Consider the following 17,142-nt stretch of genomic DNA (forward strand, 5'->3'; position numbering starts at 1 on the left):
ACTAACTCCATTTGGTTTAGTAGCTGTTTGATGATATCTAGATACATGTTAGCTATTTTTAATGTTTTCTCAATTGTGTCGTCAATGGGTAATATTAATTGAATATCGTCAGCGTATATATAATGTGTGATTCCCAGACCAGCTAGCAGGTGGCATAATGGTAGCAGGTATATGTTGAAAAGTGTAGCGGATAGGGCGGATCCCTGTGGTACTCCTGTTTGAAGGTTTATTTTTTCTGACGTAGTGTCTTTGATTTGTACTTGAAAATATGTTACTTAGATATGATCTAAACCATTTGATTGTTTTGTTGTTTAATCCTATTTCTTCTAGTCTATTTAAAAGTATGTCATGATTTACAGTATCAAAGGCCACTGACAGGTCTAGCCAAAGATGTTACACTCTATGAACTTCACATGGAGGCTCTCCCTGGCACTATGCAAGTTATTGAGAATGACTACCCAAGAAGGGTTGCCAACTGGCTCCAGATTTTCAGGACAAGTTGATCCAGTCCTGGTTTTACTCCCCTGCATGCAGGTACTTATAGTCTTGCCTTTCTTAGGGAATGCAATAGGGAAATCAGAATAAGTCCCAGCATGCAACGGGGTAAAATCAGGACTGCATCAACCTGTCCTGAAAATCTGGAGCCAGTTGGCAACCCTACACCTAAGTCCTATAAGGAAACAATTTATATGCTAAGGCAGGAAATACACACAACAGTGACCACTTCCTGGGGTCTCATTGCAATGCATGAACATGCACATGCCCAACAGGGCAGCACAGTCTTATTACCACTCTGCCCACGCAGGCACAGGGGTGTGGCCATGCCAAAATGGCTGGCAAGGCAAGAACTGCGTGCATATGACCCACCAGCTGACTGATAACTGCCAGCGCCGTACCAACATTCCACTTATATCAATTTGCTGACAAACACGAGCTGCTGCACCATGGTTGAGCATGTGGTAGCAGCCTCTAGCGTATCTGGGTTTAAGAGGTTTGGGCAAATTGCCTGAGGAGAATTCCATAAACTGTTAATAACCAAGCAAACTTGGGGAAAACAATTAGGGGTACATTTGAAAAAAAAAAAAGTGCAAGCGTGTACTTTTGTTCGCGCACCAGGCGCAAACAAAAGTACGCCAGATTTCAATAAATACGCGCGTATCTTTTAAAATCCGGGGTCGGCACGCGCAAGGGGGTGCATATTTGTGCACCTTGCGTGTGCCGAGCCCTGCGTGTGCTGCCTGTTCCCTCCGAGGCCGCTCCGAAATCGGAGCAGCCTCGGAGGGAACTTTCCTTCCGCCTCCCCCCACCTTCTCCTCCCTTCCCCTATCTAACCCACCCCCCAGCCCTACCTAAATCCCCCTCCTAACCTTTATCCAGGAAGTTATGCCTGTCTCCGGGCAGTCATAACTTGCGTGCGCCGAATGTCTGCTGGCGCGGCAGGCCCCGACACAGGCCACTGTGTCAGGATACTTGGCCACGCCCCCGAACCGCCCCTTTTTGCAAGCCCCGGGACGTGCACCGCCGAGCCTATGCAAAATAGGCTCAGTGCGTGCAGGGGCAGATTTCCTCAGGTTACGCGCATAGCCTTTGAAAATCCGCCCATTATTTTTTTTAGATTTTTATATTCTGCTTTTCGACACGTCAGTGTACATCAAAGCAGATTACATTCAGGTACTGTAGGTATTTCCTTATCCCCACGGGGCTTACAATCTAATTTTGTACCTAAGGCAACAGAGGGTAAAGTGACATGCCTGTCCTGGCATTTAATTTTCCTGATATGACATATTAATCGAATAAAAATTATATATTTTGTATCTTTTTCTTCTTCTGTCTTGTTTTTTGTTATTTTTGGGCTAGAACTGCTGTGAATATTGATTTATATTTGTATTTTCTTTACTGGTGATATATTATATTCTGTTGCTGAATTTTTCCAGCTGTTATTTCTTGTCAAGTATTACTTCTTGGCAAAAGATGTAAAAATATAAATAATCAAATAATAGATGTGGAGTAAACATAGTCACACCAGGGATGTAGATCAAACAAAGCAAGGTGTGTGACCAAAAAATATTGCTGTTCCAGGTAAGCAAGAGTAATGTTCCAATTATGTCTTCAAGGTAGCATTTTATTTAAAGCTTCAGAGTCAGTCTCTTAGAGTACAGTCCCCCGACATGGCCTTCTCAAAAGCTTTCGCTCGATAATTTGACCTCTAGATACAATTAAATGGCATATTCACTCCATATAGTATTTCTTCAGACTCTGCCTTTACCTACACGTAATGGGCCCAATATTCAGCGCTGGCCGGTTAAATAAATTAGCCGGATATGACTTATCCGGCTAAGTTACAAGGGATATTCAGCAGCATGGCTATGCTGCTGAATATCCGTGGTCAAGGAGCTGCTTAGCCAGATAAGTTAAATCCGGCTAAGTTAGATCAGCTCTATGGCTGATCTAACTTAATCGGATAAGAATGAATATAGCTACTTAACTGGATAAGTAGCACTGCCCAGATCTGCCCACTGTCCACCCACAAATTGACCAGCTAAAAGATAGCCAGATAAGTCACTTATCCAGCTATCTAGCAGACACTGATTTTCAGCCTAAACACGCTTTCAACATCGGGCCCAATGTTTTCTGGACACCTTGACTTTATATACTTTCTTATGTTTAATCACTAATCAATATATTTCACCCTGATGTTTTCTACTGTATGGGAATTTTTGTTGCCCATGGGTCTCTCCTAACGCAGCCCCTAAGGTGAAACACGGCCGTGTCTATGAGATTGACCTCAAAGTTTTAAATGAAATGCTACCTTGAAGACATAATTGGAACATTACTCTTGCTTACTTGGAACAGCAGTATTTCTGGTCACACACCTTGCTTTATAAAATATAAAGAATAATAAAAATGATAGAATTCTCCATCACCTGTGCATTCACATCTAATCTTGTGAAGCTGGTTCTCGCTGCATCACATTAAGATATCCTATGATACTTGGAAATTTTAAGGGAAATATTGAAGCTTGTGGATGATGCAGGATAGGTCAATGCTGATTCTTTTCCCCTTCCCTTTGACTGCTAAATTTTTGGGTGGGGGTGTGGATACTGGTTTGCCTTGCAAGAAACCAGTTCTTGCTAAACCATTGCCTTTTAAAATCTTTTGTAAGGGATTTAGTTATGTGTGTTGCTGTAGCTTCCCCCTCCATTATTTCCTATGTGGCTGAACCGCCTAAGTCAAGGGTGGGCAACCTGTGGTTCTTTCATATGCAAAATGAGGCTCTTTTGTGCTCCTGCGCCATGGCACTTGAGCACCACTGCAGAGGATAGGAGGGAGGGGCCTGTAGCAGGGAGCGCACACACAGCAGAGAAGAGCCATTCCAACCTTTCCTGCTCTACCCCTTCCTCTCCTGTCTGAAACCATCCAGAGGACATAAAGGGAGGAAGCAAGGTTGGAGCTGACAGGACAGCAAAGAAGAGCCAGTCAGCTCCTTGCTCCAGCCCTCCCTATCCTGTCCACCCCCCCCCCCCCGACCCCCACCTGCTGCCTGGAGAAGAAGTCTCTTCTCTGTTGTGCTGTCCACAGGGAAGAAGCTGGAGTGAACTGTGCCCAAGGCCCAGAAAATCACTGTGTTTCGGGACTTGGGATTCAGCTAACAGCGGAGGTGATGGGGGGAATCACCCAGAGCTTCAGTCAGGCCAGAATGATTTTAGTGAGGGAAAGTTGGTGAATGCTGAAAGGGAATGAATGCTTGCGGGGCAGTTTGAGAAGTCGTGAACTTTTGTGGTAGGTGAGGGATGTTGATGCTTCACGGAAGAGAGGTGCAGTGAAGGTGAATGCTTCTAAGAGAAATGACATGAAAAGGGGCGAATGTTGGGAGAGTTGAGGAGGATAATGCTGGGAAGAGGTGAGGAGAGGGGTTTGAATGCTGAGGAGATGTTTAATGCTTTGAGGAAAGTGAGAATGGGGTGAATGGCATCTTACTCCCCATCTTCCTAAAGTCAGCAATACAAACTGGGCTGTCTGGCACCTTGTTCCTTCCCAAGATCCATGCTGCTTATGTATTCTGCAGCAAGTATGGGAACGAGAGGGGGGAGGAGAAAAGGCCTGGATAGGGTTTGCATGAGAGCCATGTGGGAGGGTGCGTAGTAGATTAAATGGTATGGGGGAGCAGAGGGCGCATGAAAATGCTGGGGATGGGAGCAGTAGAGAGGTGGAAGAAAGCCAGAGGGGCAGGAGTGTATAAAAGAAAGCCAGAGGTAGTGATGGAGGATAATAAAATCAGAGTGGGATTGGGGCAGAGATAATGATGAGGGTTGTATGAATGAGAGATCCAGAGGTGGTAAAGAAAGAGGAGATTGATGGAGCCAGAGTTGGTGAAGGGGTTGGGGTGAAAAAAGGTGACGGAGAGCCTTAAATAAGAGGAGTTTGGGGGGGGGGGAGGGGAGAAGAGCAAGGGAAAAGACAGTGTGTGCGAGGGGGATACTGGTGCTGGGCAGAGGTTGAGGCGAGAGGGGTACTGGAGGTGTTACGTTGGGGTTGCAGAGTCCCCATCACAATTCTTGTGCAGGGGGGGGGGGGTAAGGAGTGCTATGCTGAGGCTGCTGAGAGATAAGAGAGATAGGTGGGGACAAGGTGAGAGAGACATTGGGCAGAGCATGGGAGGGAGGGAGAGGGAGATGGTGTTCAGATATGGGAGAGAGGATAGGGGAATTGAGAGAAGTACAGCCTTGTGGGATGATTAGGATAGACTGGTGGGGTTAGGATTGGATTGAGAGAGGTTTGCAACAGGGTGGGGGTGTTAAGAGACATACTGGTATGGACTCCCCCCCCCCTCCCCTCGCCCATGCAGGGCAGTTGCTGGAAGAAGTGGTACACCGGGCAAGGGTTGCTTTGGCACCCCTATTGGTTTGGATGCTCGCAGACTTACGGACCTGTCTCAAAAGGGCGGCTAGATGTTCCCCCAGCTTCATGCCCTAGGGCAGTGGTTCTCAACCCTGTCCTGGGGACCCCACCAGCCAGTCGGGTTTTCAATATATCCACAATGAATATGCATGAGAAAACATTTGCATGCACTGCCTCCATAACATGCAAATTTTCTCTCATGCATATTCATTGTGGATATCCTGAAAACCCGACTGGCTGGGGGGGTCCCCAGGACAGGGTTGAAAACCACTGCCCTAGGGGATGTCGTCCTTGCCAACCTTTGCAATGGCCCTGGTCCTCAAAGGAGACTCTCCTGTTTTTTGTAAGGCACATTGGTACTATGCATTCTGATTCCTTGGCTCCTGGTGCATGAAAGGTTGGTCACTGCTGGCATAATTGTTTGAGAGGAAATTTAAATGTGGTAGTGAGATGATTGAAGTATGGGCAAGTGATATTACTTCTTTCTTGTAGATTGCACTGCTGCTCTGTGAGCATGGTCTCTTTGATTCCTCCACCCAGTTCCAGATGTTGCTGACATTGGTATAGTTACTTTGATATCTGAAATGGTCAGTCTCTCATGCATATTGTAATTAAGTTGATAATATAGCTCATAGCAGAGAGCATTGAACTAAACCCAGCATAAAAGGAGATTATTTGTGCTTTTTGCATTATGTGAAGCCTTATGATATATTTATTTTTAGTCTCCGGAACTGGCAAATACATTTTTGCTGGAGATTTTTCGAAGGTTCAAGTGTAGATAAATCAACCATTCAGTGATGAATGGACACAGAATATAGTAGTGACTATTACAATTGGCACCCAATATCATAAATTTTATTTAATCTGATCTATCCATTATTTTTTCATATTTTGTGATTAAATGGAAAAACTCTTATTGGAATTTGTAGGTGACAAGGATAATTAAAGATTCCAAGACTCTATTTGTAGTAACTAAAGTTGAAAGCCTTTTTATTCTTGATCTGGCTGTTTTCTGCTGCTCCTTTCGTCATCCAGCTCAATTGTAACCAGGGCTGGGATTTGGCCCAGTGAGCCTTCATGTGCAGACGCCCGGAGGGCTATCCCCTCCCAACTCACAGCTCAGTCATTGCCAACACCAGGGTTCCTTCCATAACTCTGCAATCATGGGCCTTAAATCCAGCCACAAGGTGTCACCACTGTATGACGACCAACGCTTCCGTTCCACTCAGGGCCTGTGAATGCTGCCTCTGCAGTATTGCCAGTCTCAGCTTACCCCAGGGAGCAGAATACCTAATCTCGGAAAACAAACATTACCAAAATTATGGAACTCTTTAACATGTGAACTAAGATTACAGAAAGATCTGAGGCCCGTTTAAGAAAGAGCTCAAAACATGGCTCTTTAAATTTGCTTATGATTGCAGTTGTGGAATGTAAATACAGAGATTTAGCAGAATTATACTAACATTTTAAGGCTTAAAAAAGGCAACTGATAATTAGACTTATATTGGATTGCATTACTGAATTTAAATTTAAGATTTGTTTTAAAGACATGTATTGTTCTACTTATTATTGCTATGTATTTTCCTTTTATTTTTGTTGTGAACCACCGTGAATGTTTACAGAGTCCTCTGCTTGGCAGTGTGTAGCATCACCAGTGAGTCACCAACTATTTTCTATCAGCCATAGTTAACCAGATTTTTGGGCATTCATATTGCCTTTAGCTCTATTAATAAAATATTTACCCGACAGTAAATGGTTGTATGTTTTATTTATTTTAAAATTCTTGCATGCCACTTAATGGCTTACATAAATAAATATATGACATCAAATTTACAGATAAAATAACATAGTAACATACATATGTGTAGCAACTTATTACTTTACTAGAAGGGTGGTCTCTTGATACTACACAATTGCTTAACCTGTAGTTCTTGAAATTTAACAGTTTATGATGTGTCTGAAACTTTCACTTATTGCAAGGGGCAGCAATATTTTTTTTGGGTAGAACAGCCACAAACACTGCATCAACCACTCCCAGGATGTTGGCATGCCAGTCAAGCAGGGAAATGGTGGTAGAGGGAGGGCTTAACCTCGCTGGTTAGAAGATGAGATGGGGGCGGCGGGGTTGAGAAGGATGACACTTTGCGCCCAAGAAGTTGGGCCGGGGGAGCCTTGGCTGTTGAAAAGTTGTTCTAACTGCTCCTGGTGGCTGTACAGTCACAGTGTTGGCACCATGAACATTTTCAAAACTCTCGGGCCGGCATTAACTGTGTTGCTCATGTATATCACAAGATGAGCACACCAGGAAGGCACTGGTCTCGCGTTTTGAAAATCTTTTATACAATGCCAGCACAGAGATTGTTCAGTGGTCTGAAATGGGGGTTCTCATGGGGCAGCGACGTGGTGACAAAAACCGGTTTTGCAATGCTGGGAGTTGCTGAACCCTGTCAGAGAATGTTACTGCTTCAGAACTAAATCTATGCTTAAAAAGAGGTAATTCACTTTTTTTTTTTTTGTATTGCCCTTGAACAGCATTAAAAAAATATATATATGTATTATCAAAATATACTGTGGTTTTACAGCTTAAGCTTTCTCCTTGTTTCTGAGATACAAAGTTTTTAATAAAAAATCTACTTAGCGATCGAAGTGTGCTAAGGTGTTGTTTACTTTTGTTCATGTTAATAAAGTTCTTGTTTAAAAACAAAAAATGGGACTTTTCTTTCATGCAGCTCACCATGGGACAACCCAGCTAAAAAACGCTCCAAGTAAGTTCCAGTAACTGCTGTTTAAGTAAACTTTAAAACAAACAAACAAAAAAAACCAACAATACAATAATACAGTGTGATAATAGCAATACTTCATTTGGCAAAGGAGGGTGAATAATTGGCTCAGCAGACGTTATGATGTGAATATTCCCTTCACATCAAGAAATATTGCTTAATCACACATTAAGATGTGTTTTCATTCTCAGAAATACTGTCTTCTGCCAGTTTTATTCTCCTCAATCTACCTTCTGCTATTTATTGTGAATAAATTATATTTTCCAAGCATCCATGCTGGATTATGTTTAGGGACCTTTCTTTTCAGTTTTTATTTTGCCTGAGAATTTCAATGTTAGAACGAGAAAGTAATTTTAAAACTCAAAACGAAGGTCCCTAGTTATGGTTTAATGACTTCTTTTGTCAATTATATTCCTAAAACAAGAACACTATGCAGTGAAAGGAGGAGAATAAGCAACGTGCTTATCTTGAAGGGTCACTGTCTCTCAAGAGATGTATCCCATTATAAAATTTTACATATTTTTGATCATATTTTTAAATATTTGAGTTGAATGGACATAGCCAAAGCATACACTTGAAACAGAATGTAAAAAAGTAGAAATGCATACAAATTATAGAATTAAAAACAGAGCATCCTGGACTGGAGTATATTTCCTTGACATTTTTATGTTAAAATAAACCTCTAGAAGAATTGTTAGAGATGAGGAGGACAGTGTCTCTCATTCATGAAATATTTCTACTTATTTGTTGGCATACATAGTACTAATGACATTAAACAAGTTGGGTTATTCCCTCATAAATCACACCTCATGCTGAGATTATCCTTTATGCTTTGTTTGCTCCTTGTGGTAATGGATTTCTTCCATTTTTTTAAATGTAATATAGAAGCTCCTATTTGTTTTCTTGTATTAACTGGGGTCCTCTGTTCTACAAAATGCCTAATCTATGTAAACTGAGAAAATATCTGGAATGATTTAGTCTGGGGCTTTTTGTTTTTCTTCATGCCATGCAAAAGGTGCTTGGGGGGATACTCTTCTTATCTTGTGAGGACTTGCTTGCATGATTTTTTTTTTTTTTGCACATCTCTGGATTTTGCAAAATTGAGGCTTCTTCTACACATTGATTTTTCAAGTTGAATTATACTGTGTGCATATCTTTAAGTAGAAATGATTGTAGGATTTATATTTTTGTGTGTCAGATTGATAAGGAGACAGAGGATCTAAATAATTACAAAACGTGAAGTATGAGAACTGAATAAAAAGTAATGAAATGTTTCAAAAACAGGAATATACCTGCTAGTATGAGTATCAGGGATGCATGTTTATGAGTTCAGTACTGATATCTAACTAGTGAATTAAAAAAGATGCTATGAGATTTTATTCACAAATGCACTAAATGTGCTATAATTTAACATCCCAGCATATTACAGTGCCCATTAAAATTAATTGTGTTTTGGTAATAAAAATGGCATAGAATGGTAGGAAAATTGTGTCCCTTACAAAAATTAAAGGAGAATAGTTTTATATTAACTCACATAAGGTTGAGGTCTGTGGACTTCAGTTCAATTTTTTTGAAGCTGGTTTAGGCTTATAAGTCTACTTTGAAAATACAGATGTATGCAGAATTCTGCATGGCTTACATGCACGCATTTATATTTGGGGAGCAGATGCAAAAATGTATGCATACATTTGCATGCATACTTTTTAATGCATGTAGAAATTTTTCTGACCTCCCTTCTGCCCCTTGGAATGCCTCTATCAAGTATGTGTAAAAGTACAAGCAATATTGCATCCATGTGTACTGTTATGCACACAATCTCTGAGGCAATTTTCAAAAAGCCCATGAGTAAAACAGGATTTTACATTCGTTAATGCTTTTGAAAAATTACCCCCTTAATGAATCACATTGGTGGCTAATAACAAAAGGTGGCTAAGGGGGTCATTTTCCAAAGGTATCGCACGCAAAAAGTCCCTTTTTGTGTGCGATATCTAAATCGGGGTGGAGTCCACACCGGAAGGAGAGGAGTTGGGGCGGCCTTCGCTGACTGCGAAAGGTAAGAATCCTTCTCACCGCCAGTATCGTGCCCAATAGCACCACGAAGGTGCAATCGCTGCCGGCTTTCGCAGGCCTGCCCCCCGTTACTGCCAGATTTTCTAAGTTCTGTCGGGCGGATTTTAAAAGCCCTGCTCACGTAAATCCGCCCGGATTTACGCGAGCAGGGCCTTGCGCGCCGGCGCGCCTATTTTCCATAGGCCGCCGGCGCACGCAGATCCCCAGGACGCGCGTAGGTTCCGGGGTTTTCTGAAGGGGGCGTGTCGGGGGCGGGGTCGAACGACGCAGCGTTTCGGGGGCGGGATGCGGTGTTTCGGGGGCGGGCCCGGGGGCGTGGTTTCAGCCCGGGGCATTTTGGAGGCGTGGCTGCGCCCTCCGGAACCGCCCCCAGGTCGAGTCTCTGCGCGCCAGCAGCCCGCTGGCGCGCGTGGATTTACATCTCCCTCCGGGAGGCGTAAATCCGTGGATAAAGGTAGGGGGGGTTTTAGATAGGGCCGGGGGGGTGGGTTAGGTAGGGGAAGGGAGGGGAAGGTGAGGGGAGGGCGAAAGAAAGTTCCCTCCGTGGCCGCTTCGATTTCGGAGCAGCCTCGGAGGGAACGGTGACAGGCTGCGCGGCTCAGCGTGCGCCAGCTGCCCAAAATCAGCAGCCTTGCGCGCGCCGATCCAGGATTTTAGAAGATACGCGCGTATCTTATAAAATCCAGCGTACTTTTGTTTGCGCCTGGTGCGCAAACAAAAGTATGCGAACGCGCTTTTTAAAAAAATCTACCCCTATGAACTTAGAAAATCCAGGCCTAAGACAGTCAAAATAACCTAAAGTCCAGCCTTGTGACTATTGTTCAGATGTCTAAGCTTAGGGGGTCATATATCAAATCATGTTATGGCCTTTAATACATGGTGTGATGCAAATCTGAAAAGGCTCACAGTTTTGCAAAGCCCTATTGCACTGCTTTAACTACACCTTTTTCATTACAAGAGAGAGAGAGAGAGACATAATGTACTCATGCTAGATAGGTATTTATATCTCTATGGGAAGCCCACCTAGTAACTCGAGGTTTAGGTATTAGTGTAGGGGTTAGGGACCAATTTGACATTCAAAGTGAGGCGTACGAACAGCACAGTGCTCTCTTGTGAAGATTTGATGACCTTCGGAGTGAGGAAACTCACCCAAAGATGAGATTTGTGCAGTGTTCTCTCAACCTAGCTTGATGTTACTCAGGTAGAGAGCCCATCAAGCTAGGTTGAGAGAACATTGCACAAATCTCATCTTTGGCTCCAAAGGTAATCAAATCTTCACAACAGAGCACTGTGCTGTTCGTACGTCTCACTTTGAATGTCAAAGTGGTCCCTAACCCCTACACTAATACCTAAATCTCACCTCAAGTTACTAGGTGGGCTTCCCATAGAGATATAAATACCTATCTAGTGTGAGGGCATTATGGCTAGTCTCTCTCTCTTTCTGTGCAAAACAATTATATATACAGAGGACTCAATCTTAAACAAATATGTTTTAGGGCTGTGTACTTTTATTTTGCCAGCCCTGCCAAACTGTTCAGTCTTTGTTCAGTTTAGTTTATTTTAAGTATAGTATACTTGAATATCAATAGTGTTTGATAAACATAATGAAAGGTAAAATATATTTTTAGTTTGTGTGCACTTTTTTTTTTTTGCTTAATTTTCTTTTACTCTTCCACTCTGCCTCTTTTACACATTGGCATGGCAGGGAAGGGGTTAGGCCTGTATTTTGTTAGGAATTAATTTGTCCTTGTTCATAATGATTATGTAATATTCCAGTCTTTTCATTTTATGTGTTAGATGACAGTTCAGTACCCAGAAGTACTCAAATAATTCTTGTGTATTTCAGGCTTTCCAAGTTCTAGCTGTACACCACAATCTGAATTACTGCATTCACCTAATTAATTGTCAAACTAATTAATCTTATCAAATAAGATTGTGTGTGTACAGTATGTTTTGGATTTTGAGTTTAATGGACTTAGGGGATGATGTACTAAGCTGCAGAGCTTTTCACATGTTAGAGCCCTGTTTTTATGAATGTTGCTATTAATGCTAATGAGTTCCAAGTTTATTCGCATCCATAACAAACACATACAAGAAATATTTTGTGCATTGTCACGGCCAGGAACTTCACTATGCTAGCCCAGGATACTTGGGCCTACTATAACATTAAAGGGGCTACATGGCTCCCCCCACCATGTGTTTCCAAAACTCTTGGTGGCTCATGTGGACCCTCCACCCTAGAACCCGACTCACTCATGGGCTGTAAATCTAAAAAAAAAAAAAAAAAAAAAAAAATCTTTTTAAATTACACCCCCTGTCCCCCTCAGCTTAACTCCATAGATGGGGGTGGTCTTCTGGGGGTAGGAGTGATCCCTATTTGCTCTTGCCCCACTGGTGCCATCTTTGAAAATGGTGCTGCTGACTCCATGCACTCCTTTACTCCAGCTTCTAGAAAGGAGCACATGGAGTCAGTTGATGCCACTGGAGTCATGGAGTCATTTCCACTGGCGGGGCAGGAACCAAGTGGGGATTGCTCCTCCCCCCAAGAGGGCACCCCATTTATGGGATACGTTTTATGGGGACAGAGGGTAGGAGCAGTGCTTAAAAATGACCCAATTTTAAAATTTACAGCCTGTGAATGGACTCAGGTTGGGATGTAGGGTAGGGGTGTCCACATGGATCACCAAACATTTTTGGAAACGTGGGGTGGATTCAGATGGACTGTGTGGTCTCTTTAACATCACATGCTGGTGCATGCAAATCGGCCCTCCCCCAGGCTGACCACAAAGATTGAGGTGTAACTATATTTTTTAATGAAATTGAGTCTGCAAAGCTTTTTCTTGCTTTTCTTTTTCACAAATTCACACATTAAAGATCTGCTCTGCATGAGTTTGCATTGCAGCAGCTCATTATTGTGGGATTTAATAAACTCTCATGCTTAGCACACTATGAACAAAAATTTACTATTGCAAAGCTCACGGTGTCGAAATTTTTTCGCAGAAGGTTTGCATGAAAAGTAGTACAAGATGCATTTTAGTATTTTTGTGCATTTCTGCTGATTTTACAGTATCATGCAAAGCCCCATTTGTGAAAAACTTTACAGCTTAGTACATCAGCCTTCTAGTCATGTGAAAACTAATTTGAACACCTAAGTCTTTTGAATATAGAATCCAATGTATTCGTGCTTCCCAACCCTCTCCGGGAAGCACAACTAACGAGTCAGGTTTTCAGCATATCTATAATGAATAGGCATGAGAGAGATTTGCATACATTGGAGATCCAATGTTTGCAAATCTATCTCGTGCATATTCATTGTGGCAATGCTGAAAATCTGACTGGATAGGTATGCCTCCAGGAGAGGGTTGGGAAAAATTTTACCATTTTGGTTGCTGAGTGAAAAAGTTTAGTGACTACCTTATTCCTCCTCATACCACTGTTCCTGGAATCCAAAGTTGGATTCTCTTTCTTGCCTTGTTTTAATATGAACTGTAAACCAGCTTAGATTTATGATAACTTTGTGATCCCTGCCCTCCTGCCCATTCTCTTACAAAAATCTTCCATAGTTTGCCTCACTTGATGTCTCCTCACCAGTGTCAGCATTCAGGCTCATGGGTGGCATGAGTGTGGCAGTATTCTAGCTATATGCCTAACAACCTATGTTGTGCTTGGTAGAAGAAGCAAAGGTTTCAGTTACTATGAGCTTGCATATCTGATTACCAATGCAACCAACTAGCACTTACGGTATATCCTTGGCGTAATTCTTTTTTAATGCTTATGTTTTCATAGGAACATATGATATTTTATAAGGCTTTGAAAAATTAGCTTTGATTGATGTCTTTCAGTCATTGCTAATATCAACTGGTCATATTAGCTTAATTGAAAAAAACCCCAAAAAACATAAGAATTGCCATGCTGGGTCAGACCAAGGTCCATAGAGTCCAGCATCCTGTCTCTCTGACAGTGGCTGGTCTAGGTCTCAGGTACCTGGCAGCTCCCATAAAACGAATTTAATTATTTTGTCCTTAAACTGTAAATGAAGCAGATTTAATTAACATACTTCTTACCGCTTCTGGTTTTTTTTTCTGCTAAAATACAAAAAAAAAAATTACATGGAACTTTCAGTAATTTTCTAGATGAGGAAGACTGGAATTTGTATTTTATGGTTTTATTGAGTTATCAGAACCAAAGAGAACAACATGCTTTAAATACTTCTCTGTAAGAAAAGGTAACTTTCATCTGTTTTTTTTTTTTTTTGTTTGTTTCTTTAAGGATGGACAAAGTTTGCCCGTCTAACACGAGCTTTGACAAACAGCCGTAGTGTTTTGCAGCAGCTGACTCCAATGAACAAAACAGAGGTGGTTCACAAACACTCCAGATTAGCAGAAGTAAGTGCCAGGGAGAATTTTTTTCTGTTTTCTTTTTTTTTTTTTGAGTAAATTATCCAAGTAGTTTAGGAGGGAGACTTGAACAAATAAAATGAATGCTTGTACCGTCCTGCGTGATACCTTGACAGTGACTATAGTTATCCATTGTATGATTGAGTGAAACAATGAAAGTTAATTAGTAAAGCTATGTGGCCTTCTAAGAGCAGTGCTTCAAGGATCCAGCTCATTTGCTTTCCATTCACTTGTCTTATTCAGACAGTTTGTGCCTACCTTTTAAGGACACACATTACTTTGTAAACTAAATGAAGAAAATCACAAATCTTTGAAATATATTTTTATTGACATGATACTTAGGGGTGAATTTTCAAAGAGTTATGCATGTAACCCCTTCAATAAGGAAAAGGGGCATGTTTAGGATGATTTTTAGTTACCACACCATGCGATAACATAGCACTTCGCATAGTGCGCTAAACGTTTTGCACCCCACTTCCTATTGAGAGAATGAGAGTCCATCAAGCTAGGGTGAGAGAACATAGTAGAAATGTCATCTTTGTGAGACTTTCCTCACTCCAAATGACGTCAAATTTTCACCGAGGTGTACTGTGCAGTTCATATGTCTCACTCTGCCTGTAAAACTGGCCCCTAAACCACCACCAACACCTCATCTCGAGCTTTTAGCTGGCTCTCATATAGGCATATAAATAGTTGAATAGTATGAAGATCTTATAGTCTCTCTCTCTCCCTCCTATGGTGTGGTAATCTTAAACATGCCCCTTTTCCTTATTGTGGACATTAGGCCTGCAATATTACAGCATTTTGATGAATCTAGGGGTTAGTCTGGTTGTGCTGGAGAGCAGTCCTAAAGTTAGCTGGATAAGTTTATCTGGTTACCTAGGGCTTTATCTGGCTATATTCAATGGCAGCACTCGGCTGAGGATCCCAGACAAGTTAGCTGGCTAATTTGTGGGGGTTTTTTTTGTTCTTTTTATTGTGATTTTATGAATTTATATATTGTAAATAAAATGTCCCAACATGCCAGGCACTTTATTCCAGGTACTTCCTCATCCCCATTAAATTGGGGGGTGGGGGTGGGGTGGATTTCAGCCTGTTCTGAATTTGAAGCATCCAAACAAGCACCTGCTTTGAGAGAAATTCAAAATGATTTCCTTCAGTACGATACTGCTCTATATTGAGTAGGGCGAATTGATGTGTGCATTGGAGGTCAAGGATGCATACTTGCACATACCCATCCATCATTTACATTGGTGCTACCTTCGATTCAAAGTGGATTCTATCTATTTCCAGTACAGTGAGCTCTTGTTCTACCTCTCAGCTGTCTCGAGAATAGGTAGCAACCTATTAATTTCCTTAAAAATATTTCTTACTCATGCTCATAACAAAAACAGGCTTTGGCAGAGTTGGTAAAGAAAATGTCTTCCTTTTTGGCTAAAGAGAAAGAAGGTGCTTTCTATTCTGTCCTTTCCAGTATTGCAAGTATAATCCCACAAGAATAAGTCCTAGTTTCCCCAATTCAGATGAATACACCATCAGAAATCCTGTTAGGAGGGTCTTCGTCTTCTCATTCACTTGCAATGCAGTCCAGCCATTCAGAGAATATACACCAGGGCTATTCTCCACCAAGGGTGACCAAGGGCCCCCCTTCCCCCCCCCCCCACACACACACACACAAAAGACACCATCTTTATCATTAGGGTCCTGGATTAGTGTTCCCCTACCCTTAGGTTCAGCAGAGGAATTGACTGGAATCTCCTCTGACCCATTATTTGGAGCCTCCAGATTATTCCTCTCCTCTGGAAGACCTTTCTTATTCAAAATTTTTAGATAATTTGGGAAAAATACTTGGCGTGAATGTGCGCAAGGATAAACACCCTCAAACAGATGTCTTTGGTCTTCTCCAGCAGAACCAGAAGCCATCCTAGTTCACAATATTTTGCAACATCTACAAATGAGAATGTAGGGAAAACCCCATCTCCTGTGCCCCTACGGCAAGGAGGTTGGACCTCAAATACAGAGTGCAGAAATCATCAGAATTTGTGTTAGTCCAATTCTCACAGGACAAGCAGGATGGTTGCCCTCACAAATGGGTGACATCGAGGATGGAGCCCAACCACGGAAAACTTCTGTCAAAGTTTCAGGAACTTTGACTGGCCCCTACTGGGCATGCCCAGCACGGCACTAACCCTGCAGCCAGCAGGGGTCTCCCTTCAGTCTTCTTTTTTCCGCGTAGCAGTTGCCACGCAGTTAAGGAGCTCTTACCACATTCCTGTCAGGAATCTCTTCAACTTTATTCTTGAAGAAAAAATTGCCCCTCAGGGGTCTCCCTTCTTCAATTTTTACTCCGCGGTGCTTCGGTAAGTTTTTTGCCGTCGTTTTTGTCGACTACCGTCGAATTTAGCCCTCTAGGCCTGTTGGCAGTCGACAGTCCCGCGGCTAAATTTTTGGCGTATGGCCATGGCGTCGGGGTTCCGTCGGTGCCTGGACTGCACACGTACTATGTCCATCACAGACCCACATATAGAGTCTGTGTTTTGTGCTTAGGGAGTGAGCATGATGTCCTGACTTGCACCAAATGTGCCTTAATGACACCAAAAGATCGCAAAGCTAGAATGGAGAAGATGGGACTCCTTTTCCATGCTCATACTCCGACGCCATCGATTGCATCGACGTCATCGGTGACGGTAGTCCCTCCGGCTCAGCCTCAGCCTCCCTCTCCCATAGAGCCGGGTCTTGTTACCCCAGGTCTCCGGGTAGAACTGGACCGGCTGGTCCAGGAGGCCATCAATAAGGTGATGCTACGGTTCCAGACTCCTTCGGCACCGACCCCGGCACCGAGAGTGGAACCGGTCACCGACCCGATTCCAGCAGCACTGGCACCGCTGCTTGCTCGGATGGAAGCGCTTATGAATGCCCTTCCGGCAACAACTGGGTCACCGACCGCCTTCTCATCAGGTGGAGAAACACCGTACCGAATTCCCCCTTCGGGGGTA

The 17,142-nt window shown here is 42.6% G+C and overlaps 1 protein-coding gene across 4 annotated transcripts in view; it reads left to right on the plus strand.

The window, feature by feature from the left end:
* The window catches only part of KCNH5 (potassium voltage-gated channel subfamily H member 5), a 568,772-nt gene that overhangs the window by 116,042 nt on the left and 435,588 nt on the right, over nt 1-17,142 (plus strand). For 2 of the 4 annotated variants that reach the window (XM_029598143.1, XM_029598144.1), the window contains exons 5-6: nt 7,629-7,664; nt 14,019-14,134. In XM_029598143.1, the coding sequence (XP_029454003.1) occupies nt 7,629-7,664; nt 14,019-14,134 (152 nt within the window). The remainder of the gene's footprint in view (nt 1-7,628; nt 7,665-14,018; nt 14,135-17,142) is intronic. The other 2 variants (XM_029598145.1, XM_029598146.1) reach the window with 1 other exon arrangement.

This window comes from Rhinatrema bivittatum, chromosome 4 (genome assembly GCF_901001135.1).
Source record: "Rhinatrema bivittatum chromosome 4, aRhiBiv1.1, whole genome shotgun sequence".
Lineage (NCBI taxonomy): Eukaryota > Metazoa > Chordata > Amphibia > Gymnophiona > Rhinatrematidae > Rhinatrema > Rhinatrema bivittatum.